The sequence below is a fragment of the Cyprinodon tularosa genome, unplaced genomic scaffold, assembly GCF_016077235.1.
Source record: "Cyprinodon tularosa strain WSP-4 unplaced genomic scaffold, ASM1607723v1 ctg37, whole genome shotgun sequence".
NCBI lineage: Eukaryota > Metazoa > Chordata > Actinopteri > Cyprinodontiformes > Cyprinodontidae > Cyprinodon > Cyprinodon tularosa.
The window spans coordinates 220,460-238,593 of record NW_024039085.1 but is presented as its reverse complement, the minus strand read 5'-3'; the positions used below and the strand labels follow the sequence as shown (position 1 = coordinate 238,593).

At 38.0% G+C, this 18,134-nt stretch overlaps 1 protein-coding gene across 1 annotated transcript; it reads left to right on the top strand.

Annotated features, from left to right (window-relative positions):
- The first annotated feature begins 1,052 nt into the window (after positions 1-1,052).
- sfrp5 (secreted frizzled-related protein 5) lies at positions 1,053-17,753 on the top strand. The gene is made up of 3 exons (XM_038296477.1): positions 1,053-2,085; positions 10,458-10,535; positions 17,336-17,753. The coding sequence occupies exons 1-3, from the start codon at positions 1,536-1,538 to the stop codon at positions 17,662-17,664; spliced, it is 957 nt and encodes a 318-aa protein (XP_038152405.1). The 5' UTR covers positions 1,053-1,535; the 3' UTR covers positions 17,665-17,753.
- Positions 17,754-18,134: the final 381 nt, after the last annotated feature.

Genomic DNA, 18,134 nt, shown 5'->3' with positions numbered 1-18,134 from the left:
TCATTCACTGTCCCCATTATCTGGACTTACTGTATATAAAAGGGTGTTCTCAGATAAAACTTTCATCTTTTTGATGTCATTTTATCTATGTGAACATTTTCTATTTCTTGATTTTTAAATGACAAAAAAATAAACAAAATCACTGAGCTGTATTGGAGTTCACCGTTAGCCATGAACTCATGTGCCTGTCTCTGAATTTCCATAATTATATTCCCATAAGTTAATAATGGCAATCCAAGGATCAAATGTCTCTTTTCTTCTCATTAAAGTCAAAAGTGACCAGCTGGAAGATGTTTAATTATTCTGGTATGCTTTGGGAAAAAGTTTAGCTTTACAAAAAGGCTGCATTTACACTTAATTCAGAAGAGACAATGTATGAATGCATGGCACAGATGAAATTCAGCATGCATTAACACACTGAGATTCCACATTTTGTTTACAATGCTGTAGCCTTTAATTTATTCTAAAGATGTAGGTCCTCACTGCCTCAACACGATGGAGGGAGAGAGTAACTCTTGTAATGCCGCCTAGCCACCTGTAGCTGCACAGCTATCTACTGTACATATAACCTCTCTAGTGCTGCAGCCTTTTCCCCACTAATCATTCATCCATTCCCCTGAAGTCTTTGCATGAGAGTTTAACTTGAAAATGCATGCTTCTGTATGCCAGTAGAGGGTTGCTGCCAGACTGTTTTAAGCTAATTAAGTGAACAAACTTAAATGCCAGAGACTCTTTGTTCTGTATAAAGGCAACTTCTTAGTTTTCAATTAGTTGATCAATGTTGGGTACCCTCTGACATTATCTAGTGTTCATCTAAGAAAAGTATGTTTGTGTATTTTAGATAAACATATGCAGCAGAGAAGACTTGCAAAAGAGCTCTCTCCTTTACTTTCTTTTTATCTAGCTCCAGAGGAGGGATTCTGTTGAGAATAAGTAGCAGAAGGAGTGTCCTGAACGCCAGTGGCAGCCTACCTCCATGGCTGCGATTGGCTGAGGCTGTTCTGAGTGAGTCCAGGGGAGGCCAGTAGGAAGATGAATTGTCTGGGAGCCTGTTGTGGGGGGGAGGCAGCTGAGGAGAGCAGTCACCAACAGCTCTTAAAATCTAGGTACTCCTCTTCACAGCCACACACTGATAGAAAGCAGGAGTGGGCTTTAGAAAGCATGAAGAGAAGATAAATGCAGGAGAGTGAGAAACTTGGATGATAAGAGGTCTTACCTGCGTGCTCACCTGCCTCTGGCTGCTGTGACCCCTTCAAATAGCTGAGACTCCTGTAAAAAGAGAGGCTTTAAGGACAGCCTTTTCTTGAAAGAAGATATTTCAAAAGTTTTTTTCTCATAACTTTTGTTAATTTGTTTTTGTTGTTTTTTTTTTTTCTTCAGTTTGCAGCATCCATTCTCAGGAGAGCAAAAAAAGGATTACAGTTTGTAAGCCTGGCCACTTGTTGAAAACTTCTCTGAGCTTTCTTTCCCACTAGGTTGCTTTGGAGACTTCTGGATACATCCTTCTTGATTAACAGGTCTGAACTCAGAAAGGGATGGCATATGGACAAAATATCCCAAGGTTTGCTTTAACCCAGAGTTTATTTAGCCTGCCATTGGGCCTGTTGCTCTTCTCCCTTTTCCCTAACATCATTACCGCAGATGAGTATGACTACTACAGCTGGCAGTCAGACAACTTCCACAACGGTCGCTTCTACACCAAGCAACCACAGTGTGTGGACATACCAGCTGACCTGCGCCTCTGCCTCAATGTGGGCTACAAGAAGATGAGGTTGCCAAACCTCCTGGATCACGAAACCATGCCAGAAGTCAAGCAGCAGGCTGGGAGCTGGGTGCCCCTTCTGGCCAAAAGGTGTCATGCTGACACTCAAGTCTTTCTGTGTTCGTTGTTTGCACCCGTATGTCTGGACCGGCCCATCTACCCGTGCCGCTCATTGTGCGAGGCCGTCAGAAACAGCTGTGCTCCGGTGATGGAGACCTATGGCTTCCCCTGGCCAGAGATGCTGTCCTGCGACAAATTCCCAATTGACAATGATCTCTGCATTCCAATGCAGTTTGCGGGGAACCACGCCACTCAGCCTCCAGGTAGGTCCAGGATCTTCATCCTTACTACTTCATGACCTGCACACTTGGTTAACCTGCAGAGTTAGATTTTGACCAAATCTATAATTTCTGTTGTAACGATTCTAACACCTAAGCAAGACAAAACTTTGTTGCAGGTTCTTCGACAGGGCAATTTGTACCATAATCTAACAGGGATTATACAATTGTCCCCATATACTGTATATGTAAGCAATGCCCAAATATCTGTTTTTAATGAAACAAAAAGTGCATAAAGTTGGTCATTGTCTTCATAAACTAAAGGTGTGTAAGCATGTTATTATTTACTAAATAGATTCAGCGTTAATAGTATTAATTGACCATCTGATCACTGATAAAACTGCATGATGCTTTTAGATTATCCAGATCCATGGATGGCTGACAGGTCAATCTCTAAGGACAACTTTGATAAAAGTTTTAAAGGTAAAATTGTAACAAAGTTTGTTAAAAAAAAAGTTTTGATTTGCATATTTTTTTCATAGACATGTAAAACCTCTTTTAATAAAGTGTTATATCAACATGGGCTTCCAATAAATGGTGTCTGAAAAAAATGTTAAGTGAAATGCAGACACCCCTGTTAAAAAGGGCTACTGTTAAAAAAATAAATCAATGAAAAAAATCTGCTTGCTTTAAAAGAAGTAACCACCTGTTACCACTGCTCTAAATAAATGTGCAAGCTCTTTACAAAACTGTCATAGCACAAGGTTATGTGTATTTCCTGCAGTAGTTATGTGAAAGTTTAAGGAAGAGACAAGAGGAGATCAGAATGTGGGCTTTTTGAGGGGGGTGGAGGGTAGTTGAGTTGGCTGAAGGGGAAAGTTTTCAAGTTGACAGTTCAGAGCTCATACGCCTTCAGGGGAGGCGAGGATGGGAGACTAAGAGACTCCAGTTACCAGATTCTTCACCAAGTTAAGATAAATGCTCTGTGATGTTGTATCACAGCACACTTACATATGAGCACACTCACCTTTATCAGCAGAAACCCAGCCTCACCAAATCAATCAGTCTCACAAATGAGTTAATGGTGAATGTTTAATGTCACTTTAAGTAGCTCAAACCTGTCCTGTTATGAGTTACTGAATAAATAAAAGTACAATAAATAAAAATGTAACATTTAAACATAATACCAAAGCAAAAGTTCTGATGTCAGGGTTAATTGAAAGTAAAATGCATAGATCTATATTCATATTCTTGTATTTGGGTGTGTCATGCTATATATGCAGCCTCTTCACAAAGCAGACAGAGCGAAGAGAGACTCAGTGAGAAGGGGTCAGTCTGCATTGTGTCCAGGTCTACATGGTCTTTTGTTGGCTCTGGCAGACAGTGGGCCAATTAACTAGAATGCCAATTACTGAGCTCCGATAATTAGCCAAACATGTCGGAACAAGCAGGGTGGGTGGCGAATGGTATAACCACATTCGATTGTTCCTAAGAGAGATGAATTGAGAGCAATGAAAGGAGGGGGAAGGAGGAGGGTGAAGATAGGCAGCACAGAGTAAAACTAGAGAATAGCTGCTTGTTGCTGCAGAAGAATTGCCTGGCTTTTTGCTTTCTTTAAAGGTTGGAGGAAGGCTTTATAATCCTCAAATAACCTAGCATCACTGCACTGCAAAAAATAGAAATCTCAATAAGTAATTTTTTCTTAAAATAAGTGTGTTTTTCCTTGAATTGAGGAGGTAAGTAAGACACTTTGCCAATGGAACAAGACAATTTCCTTTTAAAATAAGAAAAAACTATTTTATCGTCTTATTTCAAGTAAATATTATCTAACTATCTTATTTTATGAGTAAAAATACTCATTCCATTGGCAGATCATCTTATTTACCTGCTCAAATTAAGGGTAAATATACTTAATTTAAGAATTTTTTTACTTATTTCTGGATTGTTTTTGCAGTGTGCTGTTACTGCTTCTTGATTTTTCCCTCCACACAGTTTCATTGTCTTTAGTTATTCCTTTATCTATTTTTAAGATACCTCTAATTCCCTAAACCACTAAAATAAATGAGAAAAGCATATTAATCGTGCAGCTTTAGGGCATGCCTTGGCTTTTTATCACAAATGCTTACAACACTCTGATATGTAATTGTCAGCAAATACATTGTTAAAAAATGTGAAACTATTGCTGGATGATTCTCAAGTGAATTAAAACGAAACGGATTTGTTCCATTTGAGGAGAAAAAAGTTCTGCTCTATTTTCTTAGGAGTGGTGTCAACTATTTGACATTCTTGCTCTACAGAGTTCTAATTCTTTCTTGTACATGCTATCCATAAAAAGGAGAGCAGCTTAAAGTTTTAGAATATTCTTAAAAGAGAGAAGCATTTTCTTACTTTAATTTAATCAAATAATGGTTAGAAGGTCTGAGCAAACTAATAAATTGATGCTTTTATTGTGTTTATTTTCAATAAAAGCTAGAAAAAAAGACGAACCAGATAAAAAATGACCAGATAATCATTATAAAATGGTGCACAATTTCACAGTTCTGTTTTTGTGGGAATTTTTTTGTGGCCAGCATGAATGTTTGACTTTGAAACTGAGATGAAACAGCTATAATTTCTCGCTTGGAGGCTTAGTGACATTTTGTTAAGATTCAAAGATTTTTAGATGTGCCGATGGGGCCATTCCGAGGCCAAGTATTTGGCTTACAAACACATACACACATACAAACACACCCATGCAGAAATACATAAATCCAGCCAGCAAAAATAAAACAGGAATTTCAGCTAAGAACTTTGAGAAGAGAGTTTTCTGGGAACCCTTAGTGTCACCGGAGGACACAGACAATTCTCCTCACTCCAGATCATAGAAAGAACCTCAAGTAATCTAGCCAAATGTCAGAGAGTCTTGACAATTAGTGGAATTATGCACTGTGCTACCTGCTGCTCTCCCTGACTGGGAGGCCCAGATGCTGTCAGAGCTATTCTGCAATTACACCATACATCACGGTTGGAGGGTGCCTGTGGAAACTCACAGGAGAGTCAGATTCACTTTCCACCTCAGTGCTACTGCAAAAAAGAAAACAAGGTTAGAGGGACTTTAAGACCACCTGAGCTCAGGTTCACTCTGGGCATGACTTTTTTTTTTTTGGTGTGTGTGTGTGTATCATGTTTGTGTGTGTCTGTTTAAAATAGCATGTAATTGCAATACTCTTGTAGTAATGTTGGAGATATCGGTTACAACTAACCCACATTTTTCAGCTCCTTTTCTTTCTTTTTCCTGATTCCAAAATTTCAAACCCCTTATAATTTTATATACCATTTAAATGTGCCAGCTTAAAGTAATGAATGACATGAAAGGTATTGCCTGTCCTCACTGTTTTTTCTTTGATGTGGTCAGTTTAGTTTGCAACCATGTTAAAAGGAGACAGGGAAAACTGTCAGGTCTCCAGCAGCACAATGGGCTCTTCTCATGTGACCCTGGCTGCCATATGAAAAGGAAAATGTGATCCAATGCTCTATGCTTGGAAGACGGCCGAAGCCTTTTGAGAAGACATTTTCTTTTCTGTATAGGATTTCTTGAGATGCGAGGAGTGTGCTTTGTTTTAGGGCCCTCAGGGGGCCTGCCTCTGGGCCAGGTTTAAGCTCTCCTCTGTCTGTCTGCATGCCACATTTAAACAGATGTGAGGTCCTCGCACATAAATCACATCGTGCATTTCATCTCTTGTACATAACTATTTCATGTCATCAGTGCTGCTGTTATGACTAAAAGGTTCAGTATGAGGTATAAGCCAAAGTTTGAGACATGTAAGAGAATCAGATTATCACACTGTTAGATCAGGTTGCCCTTTTTTGTAAGGACATGTGCATGTTCATGCCTGAGGTGAGAGACAGAGAACAGAAGCATACATAATCACACATAGTCCATCTGAAATTCATTCAGCTGCAATACTGTTGTCAATAAAGCCTGCCAAGAGCTGTAAACAGAATCTGTGATTTACAGTGCTTTTTTGGTCTTCAAGTGGCTGTCTGCAGGAAATGAAAAGGATAGATAAATGTCATACAATGACAAAAAGGAGAAGGGATGTTTGTCTTTTTAGAAGCTTGATAATGTTCAATATCAAGTGTATTTCATAAAATGTAGGTAATTATTTTTCATCTTACAAATATTAAATTCAATGGATTTTAATGTGTTTTTACATTTAACAGTCTTTTTTTACAGGCTTAAAGGGACTTTTTTGCTCGATGTTTACCTTCAGAAAGTTGAAACAAAAAACTGTTAAAATTTTTCGACTGAACATTTAACAATATCAATATGACTTTACTGGAAATTCATCTGGAGGAACGACAGAGAGCAGAAACAGCAGCAGCGAGGGACTGAATCAGAGAGAGTGATTAACTTTGGAGCTCTGACTAAGTAAAGTAGTGGAGTTAAATTCTTGGACTCTTGCCGCTCTCCATTTCCACTCAGGCTCTCTGTTTGAAGATTAACAGCAGTACTTTCAAAAGGACCACCTCCTTATTCATACAGCTCTGATCAGCCTTTTCCTCTTTCTCTTAATCATTGACCAGGAGTCTTCTCATCATCTTTAACAATAATTATATGAAGGCTAAAGCAGATTTGTTGGAGTCGCTGATAACTCTACAGGACTACAAAGCAGAAAATATCAGCTCAGATTTTTCTTCTTTACCTCGAGCTTATAGATAGCAAATAATGTTGGCAAAACATATAAATCCAAAAACACAGGAAATAACAGACTAACCATGAGACTGATTGGTTCCTGAGAGAACATGAAGGTAATTCCCCTGACAGACTCAAGTTATGAGGCAGTAGCAAAATAGAGATCTTTAGTCCAAGCCTAGTGAGTTTCTAGAGGGACTGTTTTTTTCTAACACATGCTCTGGCATCAGCATAGCATGGCATCCTGCCAGGATACCACCATGTGAAATGATTTACCATAGAGGTTACATAAGATGCAACTGTAAGAGTTACAATGCTTAGAGTCTTATTATTACTTGAACTTTTTCAAATTCTCTCATATTGCAACCATTATTTAAATGTATCTAAAAGGGTTTCCAGTATTTGACCAAAACATAGTGCAGGAAGTTAAAGGTTTCCTATATTGTTTTAACAATTAGAAAATATTAATGATGAAAATCATTTGAGATTAGTCCCCATTAACTCTATCAGTACATATTAGACATTTATGTACATATTGCACATAAAATCCAATGTGAACAATTGCCTTTAGTTTATCTCTCAGTGCAGACAGACAGACAGACAGACAGACAGACAGACAGACAGACAGACAGACAGACAGACAGACAGACAGACAGATGTTTACTAATTGAAGTGTACGGCAAAACAAATTTCTGTTTTGCATTGTCAAACAAATTAATGAAATTCCTTTCATCCTTACTTTACAATTGTTTACCAAAAAATGTAAAGATAGAGTAAAGACTGGTTTTGTCTTTTCTGCGTTGGTGTTAGGTGTTTGTATGCAACTTTCCCAGAGTAAGCAGTAGCAAATTAGGATCTGAAACTAAAGGGACTGTCTGTCTAAGAAAGCATAGGAACTCCCTGAAGGAAAAGCTGTCAATTACTCTACAACAGCACTATCAGCTACCCTGGAGATTCACACAGACTTACACTCAGTGATGGTTGGGAGGTTCACCTCCCCATGACCCAAGCAGCATAGCATGCAGAACTTTGACCCCCTCATTATCTGTCCAGACACTGGGGTCTGGACCAAGGTGATAACCTCTGAACCCTGACTTTTAACCCAGAGCCTGAATTGCACAGCAACTCTCCCATGTGCATTTGAATGGGTGTGTTTGTGAGTAACAGACATGATTGAACAAAGAGAGAACAGTAAGCTCTTGAAGGAAGGCATATTTTAGATATCGCAGCGAGTTAGCCACAGAAAAATGTTGCTCTTGTTTAAGCAGTGCACTTTAAAAAAGAAAAGTCCTGTTTTCCCTTCATACAAGCTGACTCAGATCAGATCTGACTGCCCTCTTAATGCGTACTGTAAATATGGTGAGGAGAAGAATCGTGTGACACAGTTTTCACTCCCATTCTAAAATTACAGCTTGACCTACGTTCTTTTCCTTTTGGTTTAGTGGTTGATGTAAATTATTACCAACTGTTTTAGGATTATGTGAATATATTCATTGAAGGAAAAAAATAGGGGGTTCTCTTTAGGGATGTGTAGGCAGAAAAGGACAGATAAAGATGCATCAATAAGAATCTTATGTCCAATTTTACAACCATTTAGTGTTTTCCTGCAAATGCAAATTCTAACTGATTCTGACTGCTCAGTAAGTACTAGTAAGTCAAAAGATTTAATTTGGATTTATATTCAGTTTTTCATATGTTCCTGATGGCAGCATTGGTTATTTATTTTTGTTGCAGACAGGATGTCAGCTGTTATAGTCAAAATATGTGCCTGTTTTCCGTGTAGTCTTTCCCTTCCCTATGGTATTTAAGTTGTTGTTTCCTTGTTCGCTTTTGCTAGTTTATACTTCAACATTCCCCTGATTCCTGAGTTTCTTTCGTTTTTTTAAGATGTTTTTCTAAGTCATCAGTCTTTTGTATTAAGGTTTGGGTCTATGTGTTGCATCAGAGAGCAGACACTGTAAAATAACATTATTAGACGTTTAAAATTTTGATATGTTCATCATTTATTTTAGTAATACGCAGCATATGAGGTAATTTTTGGAAAACTGGGGTTTTAGACTCAACAGCTTACAATAATAACCTTTGTTTACACAGTGTAATTCTCCCCATTGTTTGTTATATCTCTCTCTGTCTCTTTCTCTCTCTCTCTCTCTCTCTTTGTGTTAAACAGTGTCTTCTAAGCTGAGGTATTTTAGTTTCTGTCAAACTCCACCTGAACAATGTAAATTACATTAGTGCAGATCAAAACTATGGTGCCAAGCCCACTGGAGAAAGTTGGATTTGTAGAGTATCAAACAAACTCTAGAGCAGTTCATCTATTGAGAGAATATGGTCCAACTGTTGTCCAACACAGCTACCAAGAGTATGCTTAAAGCCTGAACCAAATGCCTTGCCGTTGGCATATTTGGATTGCCTTGTGGGATGCAGTACATAAAAAAAACAAAACAAAAAAAAAACGAATAAGCAATTAACATGTTCCAACTGATCTTATATCTTGTTACAAACTCTGTTTTTTAACTCTTCACCTTGACTAAAAACTGCAAACATGGGGTGTTCTTTTCTTAGTGATGACATCAACACAGAATTGTTGTGATCAGTTTGGGAAAGTTGTACAGATGAATTTGTACAAAATAGTGTACGAGTAATGATGAATATTTCTATAGTTTATGTTTTTATCACTAATAGGGGATTGCAATAGTAATAGAACATATTTCTGCGTGTGTGTGTTCCATCACCCAAAAAAGAAACTACAAATATGAGAAGAGTTTAAATTTTTGGAGAAGTTTAATCATTAAGATTTATTTGATCTCTTTCATAACCCAGTATTGTGTAAATGCATTTACTTAATCCAATATACTAAGTTGAATTCACATAATGTGTATTACAAAAGGATGGTCCGACAACCATGCAAGAACTGACACTGTTTAGACGTAAAAACAATAGAGCAGCTGTACCATACTATCAAAAAAAATCCTGTTGTGTTCTTTGCTTCTTTTCTTCCGTGTTGTGTCTTCATTGTAAAAAAGTCACAAGACTCCATATCAAAATAAACAAGGCCAAACATGTTCTTAATCTCAACGTGCGTGACCATACATTTTGAGTTCCAGATGAACAGGAATCATTGGTTTTGGTCTACTTGCTGTTTCACAATGTGTCTGCTATGTGGCTTAAGTGCTGCCTGTGTCTGTGGACTGAATCAATTTTCACTATGTTCAGCAGCTCCTTCCACAGCGTTTACCTTTCTGCACAGCCAGACCACGCCTGAACCACAAAAATATACAAGTGGGCAGAATAGAAACATTTTCTCCAGGGCAAACATCAATCAGTCTCCTGGACTTAGTATTTGCCTCGTAGCTAATATCCTCTGACAAGAGGACCCAGGGGGGCTGCAAATATGTAGGCCAAAACTGTTCAAGGTTTCATATCCAAAGGAGATTTATCTGAGTAAAATTTACACAAATTAAAAAGAAAAATTTATTTAGAAAAAAATAACATTTGGTTCATGTAAAGAAAAGTAAACATAAAAAAGATTTTTGCTCTTTTAACTCAAAAATGAGCATAAAATAAGGTATTTTTGAGAAAAATTATTTTAGTTCTGGAACATTACTGAGCCATTTTACTTCTTGAACCAAGTTTATTCTGACTGCTCTTGATTATTTATGAGGTTTTAAATAAGATATTTTGGATTTAAAGAAATGTAATTTATTGCAACTGATGAGGAATCTTTGTGTTGTCTTTTTAGTGTCGAAGGTGTGCCCTCCATGTGACAACGAGCTGAAAGCAGACAACATCATGGAACATTATTGTGCGAGTGACTTTGGTAAGTTAGAGATTTCCAAAAAGACAAAAATATCGATACACATAGAGCACTGTGAAAAAGTACTTTTCTTCTTCATTGCCTTACTAAATGTTTAGTTCTTCAAACGTATTTTAATATCATCCATCTTTGTAAATTCAAACCATTTCTAACTTGTGTGATAAAAATAAAATCCCAACTTATCGGTTGTAGTCGCATTTTTTGCAACAGTTTCCAGTTCAGCTTATAACCAATAGAACCTACCTGACAATTTGAAGCCTGAAAGATCTGAACATGCAAAACACCATGATCAAATCTATAGAGATTCAAACCAGATCGGTTACAACCTTATTAATAATCAGCCTGGAAAGTGTTGCTAAATCACACGGAAATGGGACATCATAGAAACACTATGAGAGGCAATTTTCCACAAATGGGGAAAGGATGGAATGGTGGTAAAGTTTAGGAGGAGTTGTCTGTCAACCAGTCATCAACTCAGCCAGGAAGTGACCAAAACAAAAGCCCAGAACAATATCTAAAACTTGGTAAAGTTCTTAAAGTGAAAACAACAGGTGACCAAAGAACAAAGGAAAAATGCAGAAAATGTCCACAATTTCTGAAGCTTGATCTAGTTTAAAAAAACTGCAGACATATAGCTTACATATTAGAAAATCTTAGCCTCTCAAAATCCACCCGATCATCGGCAACCGTTTTTATAGCATTTACATCTAACAACTCAGAACGCATAAAAATGATAATGGTCAAATTTTTACCCATATAGACATGTTAGACATTGTTGGAAAGCTTAGATTCTCCACAATTTAACCAACATGTTTTTTTTTTTTTTTTTTTTTGGACACATCGAGTAATACAGCACAATTAACACAGATATAGCAGCATGGTAAACTATAAATATGACAAAGGAGCCACGACAACCTACCTTTGAAGGCATCCAGAAGCGTTTTTATAAATTCAATCTTCAATTCGTCCAGGGTCCAAAGAATAAAAGTAATCCAGCATATTCATAAAAAAAACATTCCACGATGAGAAAATCGCAACATAAAGTCCGTTTTTTGACGTCAGAAATGTTAGCTGATAGCATTTTGTTAATAAAGCTGACTTCCTGAAGGCTATGCCTGCAATTTTCTTTTTTCTTTTTACATGATCTTCCTACCTACAAGACAAAAGTCTCCACATCTTTGTATGACTTGATTTGAGTCAGGGACAGCCAATAAAGTCTCACAAGCACTCCTTCCCTGTCAGCCAATGACACACCGAGTAGAGCGATATTACGCCTCATAGAGTCCTGCAGTTATTGGTTAAGACCACATGGCCTGTTTGGCTTTGTAGCCAATGAAATAAGGTTCCATACAAGGGTAAGAAATACAATGCTAATACTGAATCAGTGCGCACAATTTGAAGCCGTTTACTAACAAGGCTCCAATATTTCTGAAGTTTGGATGCTCATTTTGTTTTATAACAATGCCTAAGGCCAAAAAAATAAACAAAATACATTTCAGAAAAGTCAGTGGAGCTTAGTTTAGCTTGAAAATCAGCTGTTTCGCAATGTTTTAAATACATTTTTATGTTATCTTAGGTTCATAGATGTTACATTTTGTATATACGCTGATTTTGAAAAAAAAAAATTGGAAAAATACTTGCTTCATAAATGTTTTGTGGCCATCAAAATGCTTCAGTGTTACCCAATGGGTCAAATGGTTGAGTAAAAGCATTTGGCACATTTGGAGAGGTTTGTAAACGCTGGTGACACCAAAAGTTCAAAGCTGCACAGCTGTGGAACTGTTGTAGCTAGAGGTCTTTTTTTTTTTTTTTTGCATTTGTAGGCTGACATGATTTAGAACCAATGTAATACAATGAGACATTCATATTCTCAAGCATGTCTTTATTACTGCAGTACAAAAAAGACCTATTATTTTTGAGAAGAAAAAAAAAACGTTGAGTCATCTTTGAACTGATGCAGCTTAGGCTGTGTTTTAGTTGCACTATTTTCATATTTTATTTATTTTATATTCTCAGTAACTAGAAGGTGTTGTAGATGATCGATCACACATGTAATTTTGGCTTACAGTTCCTCAGTTATTTGCTTTTCCATTTGGGTATGCAAATTAGGTGAGGGTTACTTCAAATTGGGTGGGTGTTAAAAACACCTATATCTGTTAATAGTGTGGTTGCTTCAGAACGTTAGAGGCCTACTGTTATTAATGGAAACAGGATTTCTGCTCACTACAAGAAAATGTCAAATATGATTGTCTATTCAATGGCTTGTGAACATAAGAATCAGAATCAGAAATACTTTAATAATCCCACAGGGAAATTACTTTTGTTACACACTCCAGTTACAGTTTTACATGATATATACACACATCCAACTATACAATATAATAAATATAAAAAATTAAAATAAAAAGAGATAAAATATATTCACATATACACATATTCTGTATATGTATCTGTACATATAAGCCTGAGTGCAATGTGGTTTAGGTCCGGAGGCAAGGGTATCTGTGGGGCAGAGAGGGGAAGGTTAGATGCCGGCAACAGTGCAAATACTTCTGGGTGCTGCGTTGCTTGCAACTCATTCAGGAAGAAAACCGTCAGGGAAGCGGTGGCGGGAGAATCCAGCCAGGCAAGCAGCTGACAAGGTTGCTGGAGTGGACCATGTGGAGTGGGTGGCAGTGAGGCAGGAGAGCTGGCCAATGGAGGGTGGGAGCAATCCATCAGAGCGGCCAGGGTGGCAGAGTGATCTTGTTGCTGGCTGGTGAACCAGAGTAGTTCTCACCAGGGCTTGGGAAGCTTGCAATCAAGAGGCACACCGGAATATGATCCAAAGTGAGGCAACCTGGAGGCACAGGAGGCAAGGTTCTTATGGTCTGTCAAGATTAAGACTGGCTGGTCTGTACCTTTCAGCCAGTGGCTTCAATTCTCCACAGCCAGTTTGATGGCCAGCAGTTCACTGTCCACCATGTCATAGTTTCGCTCAGCTGGTGATAAGTGGCAGGAAAATTATCCACAAGGGTGGAGCTTGTGATCTTCATCAGAGTGTTGGGAGAGAACTGCTCCAATCTCAGCGGCCGACACATCTATGTAGAGGGATCATTGTTTCTGTGAACTAAGATGAAGGCACCCATCTTGGTTCACTTCCGGATGAACTAAATGAGTGCCTGGGAGAATCTCTGCTTTAACTCGTGGAAAGTGGCGTCGGTCACTGGGTTCCAGAACGTAGTTTAAAATTGGCAAAGCCAAGGCACTGGAGCTGTCTTTAAGAGTCCAGCTTGGGCCATTTGAGGAGTGCTTTGATCTCCTCTAGGCCATAATCAGTCCTCCCACCCTTGAGGATAAGACCAAGGAAAGAGACTGAAGGGTTTTTTGAAACTTGCACTTCCCCGCCTTCACAAACAGTCTGTTCTCCATGAGATGTTGAAGGACAACTCGTACATGTTGTTGAAGCTCAGAAAGGTTCATTGAATAGATCAGAATGTCAAATAGACAATAGACAGAATGTCTTTTGTCCAAATAGACTAAGAGATTTAGGAAATCAAGGACAACATGGTTAATGAGGGCTTAGAAGACGGAGGGAGCATTGCAGAGAGCAAACAGCATGACCAGCTGCTCAAAATGCCCCAGACGGGTCTTGAAGGCTGTCTTCCACTCATCCACCCTGGGGAATTCTGTTTAAGGCCAGAACACACCAAATCTGATTTTTTTTATGTCCAATCCGATTGAAAATCATGTGGGATGAGGTTGTGGCATTTAGCGCTCATTGAAAGTCAATGTGGATGATTACATCTGACATGCTTTTACTGTATGCAAGGAGGCTTGCTTAGATCTACTGAGATAGTACCCATTCCGAGCACAATCATGTCCTATTTCTAATTTGGTTGTCCAACCGGGTCGTAAGCGAGATTAAACCATCTAGCGATCCGGGTTTCTTAAGACAGGTTAACTTGTCCATAAGGTGTTCATCCGGTGCTTGAAAAAAAAAAAAAAAAAAAAAAAAAAAAGGCAACCTGAAGAGCACAGGGCTCTCAGCCAGTTGCGGTGCCCATTTGAATAGTGAAGTCCACCACAGGACGGTTGAGCTGCTGGAGCACACACAGACGGCAGTACTGCTCAGCCAGATCCACCCTTCAGGAAAATGTTTTAAATTCCAACCGGAACTCATTAAAAGAGCACCTGAACTCTTAGCAGTTGGGGAAGCAGAGACGAGGACGAGGGGGTAACCGTGGGGCAGAGAGGGGAAGGTTAGATGCTGGCAATGTTGCAAATACTCAGCCAGGAAGAAAAACAATGGGGAAGGGATGGAGGGAAGATCCAGACTTGCCAGACTTACCTCTCAATCACAAGCTTGAGAAAAAGCTTGTGACTGAGAGGTGCACTGGAGTGGGATCCGGATTGGGGCAACCTCGGGGCACAGGAGACAAAGCGTTAGGACATGGAACAAGAAAGGGTTGTCGTGAGACAGTGGTCGATCAAGGCATACAACAATTGGTTAACACTCTGGCGGTGATCTGCCCCCAGCCTTCTGCTATATACGCCTCCCATCATCAGTATACAATGTGGATAAACTCCATCTCCTTTCCCTCCTGCCAATCACTGACCACCTATGGAGAGAGTAGTTAAGGAGAGGAGGTGCTGCTCACTTAATCCTGATACACCTATTTTAATGGTGAACTGCATGATTGCATATACTGGTCTTTTTTGCATTTTTAGGGAATGTAGTTCATTTTCATTTATGTTATTACAACAGTGGCTCTATATGAATTTGCATAGACAGCCATGTGCATATGTTTTATGAGTTGGGACTGTATTTGATTGGATGACAGATGCTAATGGATAATGAATGTGATATGTATTAGAGATCAACAGAATAAATGCTCTACAATGGTATTCAAATAGATCATACTAGATCAGCCTAAAGACCCCTAAATTGATTTAATTTAGTTTGGTTTTGATGCATGATTCTTATACATTCTAAGATCCTTAAACTATGTTTATATTACATAAAACCAGTGGTTGCATCCTACCCTATCCTAAGGTTGTGTTTTTTTGTTTTTTTTTGCTTTAAAGAAAATCTGTTTCTCCTCACAATGACAGCACACATCTCTATACTCATAGTAAGGAGACCAAGTTTGTATAAAGAAGTAGGTATGGCTTGTCACAAAGATGCTGGCCAGGCTGTGCAGTGGGGCCCATCGCCTTACTTAGTTCTAAGTATGACTGAACACGGGTGGGCATTTAAAGTGAAATGAAAAAAAAGGGGGGCAATTAAATGGTTCAAACCTTCACTAAATAAATGCATGCACATAAATGCAGTCATTCATAAACAGGCACTTATGTTCAGGTATGGAGTCATAAACTGAGCATCGTGTGACTGTATTTGAGCTACAATGAATATAAAGGGCAATTCGGTCCACCATCCTATCATTTTACATGTACAGTAACAGAATGTAATTAGTATTGTTTATGCAACCACAGAAAAGCAGATGAAAAGTGACATGGCGATCTTCCAGCAGACTTAGACGAATGGAGATGTCTCGTTCCAGCACTGTGCCTTTGCCCAACCTATGATTAATTTCCCCTGTCAAAAGGGGTTACACTGCAAATTCTCCTTGGAAATAGTTGGCACTTAAATTTTAATCTCCTACATGAGAAAAAATGAACCTATAAACACAACACTCAGTGAGACAGAAACTATTTCAAAAAGTATTTCATCACACTGACAATTAAGGCTTTGTCATGTGCTTTCTTAAGCAGATTTGCTTAAAAACACAAGTCACAACACACCTTGAATGAGAGACAAACCTTAAATCTAATTGAAGTTCTGGAAGAGTGATGGATTATGTAAACAGTGTCACTGAGAGTGTAGACAGATAGCAATTTGGTTTCACAACAATGCTCAACATTTGTTTCACTTTTATGTTGATCATCAAATCATTTCTTATATGTAGTAACTTGGCACACCAATCCTTTTGAATCAAATATAAACCTGGCATATTGACTCAAATTCTCATGAATCTGTTGGACAGAGATGTATTAATGGAGATGCACTAAAAATAACAACAAAATATGCTACCATACTATACATGGCGGCCTAAAAGAAGACACTTTAATAATCTTTTCCATATATAGAGGATGAAACAACAAAGTAATGTAGTTGATAGTGATTAGTTTGCCATCTATTTGAGTCTGATGCTTATAGTAAATGAAAATCTAATTCACACAACAGCAATGTTGATGTATTAAACCTATTCATTTATCTATCATGCATAAACTTTTTGCAATAGCTATTAGTTTTTTGTTTTTTTGTGCTTTTTCTTATATCAAAAGACATACGGTATATCTGCTCCATACGATGTTTTTGAAGAAAGAACTGTTATAAGTTGTGTTTTTATTATAAAGATCCGCAAACAAACACAAAATCATTTTCAGAATTTTAATTTGCAACAGCTTGCACTATCTAATTTTCTTATTTATTATTTTTTAGGACAACATTTTTGGCAGTGTTACTTTGAATATCATTTGTTGTGTTTATTCCTTTATATAACAGTGAGATTCACAAGGGCCTGCCAATATGTATACTCATATCCAAGGTTTATGAGCAAGGATTCTTCATACAGTAACTTCTATCTTCAAGAATGAAATTATAATAAATTATTTTGAATAAATTTATTGATTCAATTGAACATGTGTGCTTCATGTAAATGCAGTTATTGCTTAAAATACTGCTACACCAAATGTAGGTTTTAATAAACAATATCCAATATGAGTTTACATTAAATACCCTTTTTTTCCTTCTCATTTAGTCCTGAAGATGAAAATCAAGGAAGTCAAGAAGGAAAAAGGTGATAGAAAGCTAATTGCTGCACAGAAGAAGAAGAAAGTTTTCAAGCAGGGCATACTGAGGAAGAAGGACCTGAAGAAGCTGACCCTGTACATAAAGAATGGAGCAAACTGCCCATGCTCCCAGCTTGAGAACCTTGGCTCGAACTTCCTAATCATGGGACGCAAAGTGGACCAGCAGCTGTTGCTTATGTCCATTCACAAGTGGGACAAGAAAAGCAAGGAGCTCAAGTTTGCTATCAAGTACATGAAATCCCACCAGTGCCCTTCCTACCACACCGTCTTCCAGTAAAACAGCCTTTTGCTGTTTTTGTTTAATTTACAATTTTACCTGTATTTTATCCTGTTTTACAACAAATCAAATCCTGTTAAGTATTTTTTTTTAAATAAGTCATTTTTATATCACTATTGTTTAAACAGAGATAAAGATGGTCCTGAAACATGGAGCATCTCAAAGATAAATATGGTTAGGGGCTTTATTCTAATTTATTTAGCTGCGGCTTCTTCAGCCTGAAATCTTGAGGAAGGCAACTGATTTTCACCACAAAAAACATAAATTACCTAAAATTCAAATATCTTATGGCAGAGGCCTTCAACAGGGGGTCAAGGGAGGTACTGCATGGGGGTCGCAAAAATATTGGTTGCTTAGACTTTTTTTTATATTCTCCCCTCCAATTTTCACTCATTTAAATGTCTTTAAATATACATTACCATGAATTCAACACACTGTAGCAAACAGATAAATGGAGGCAGAAGCTGCCT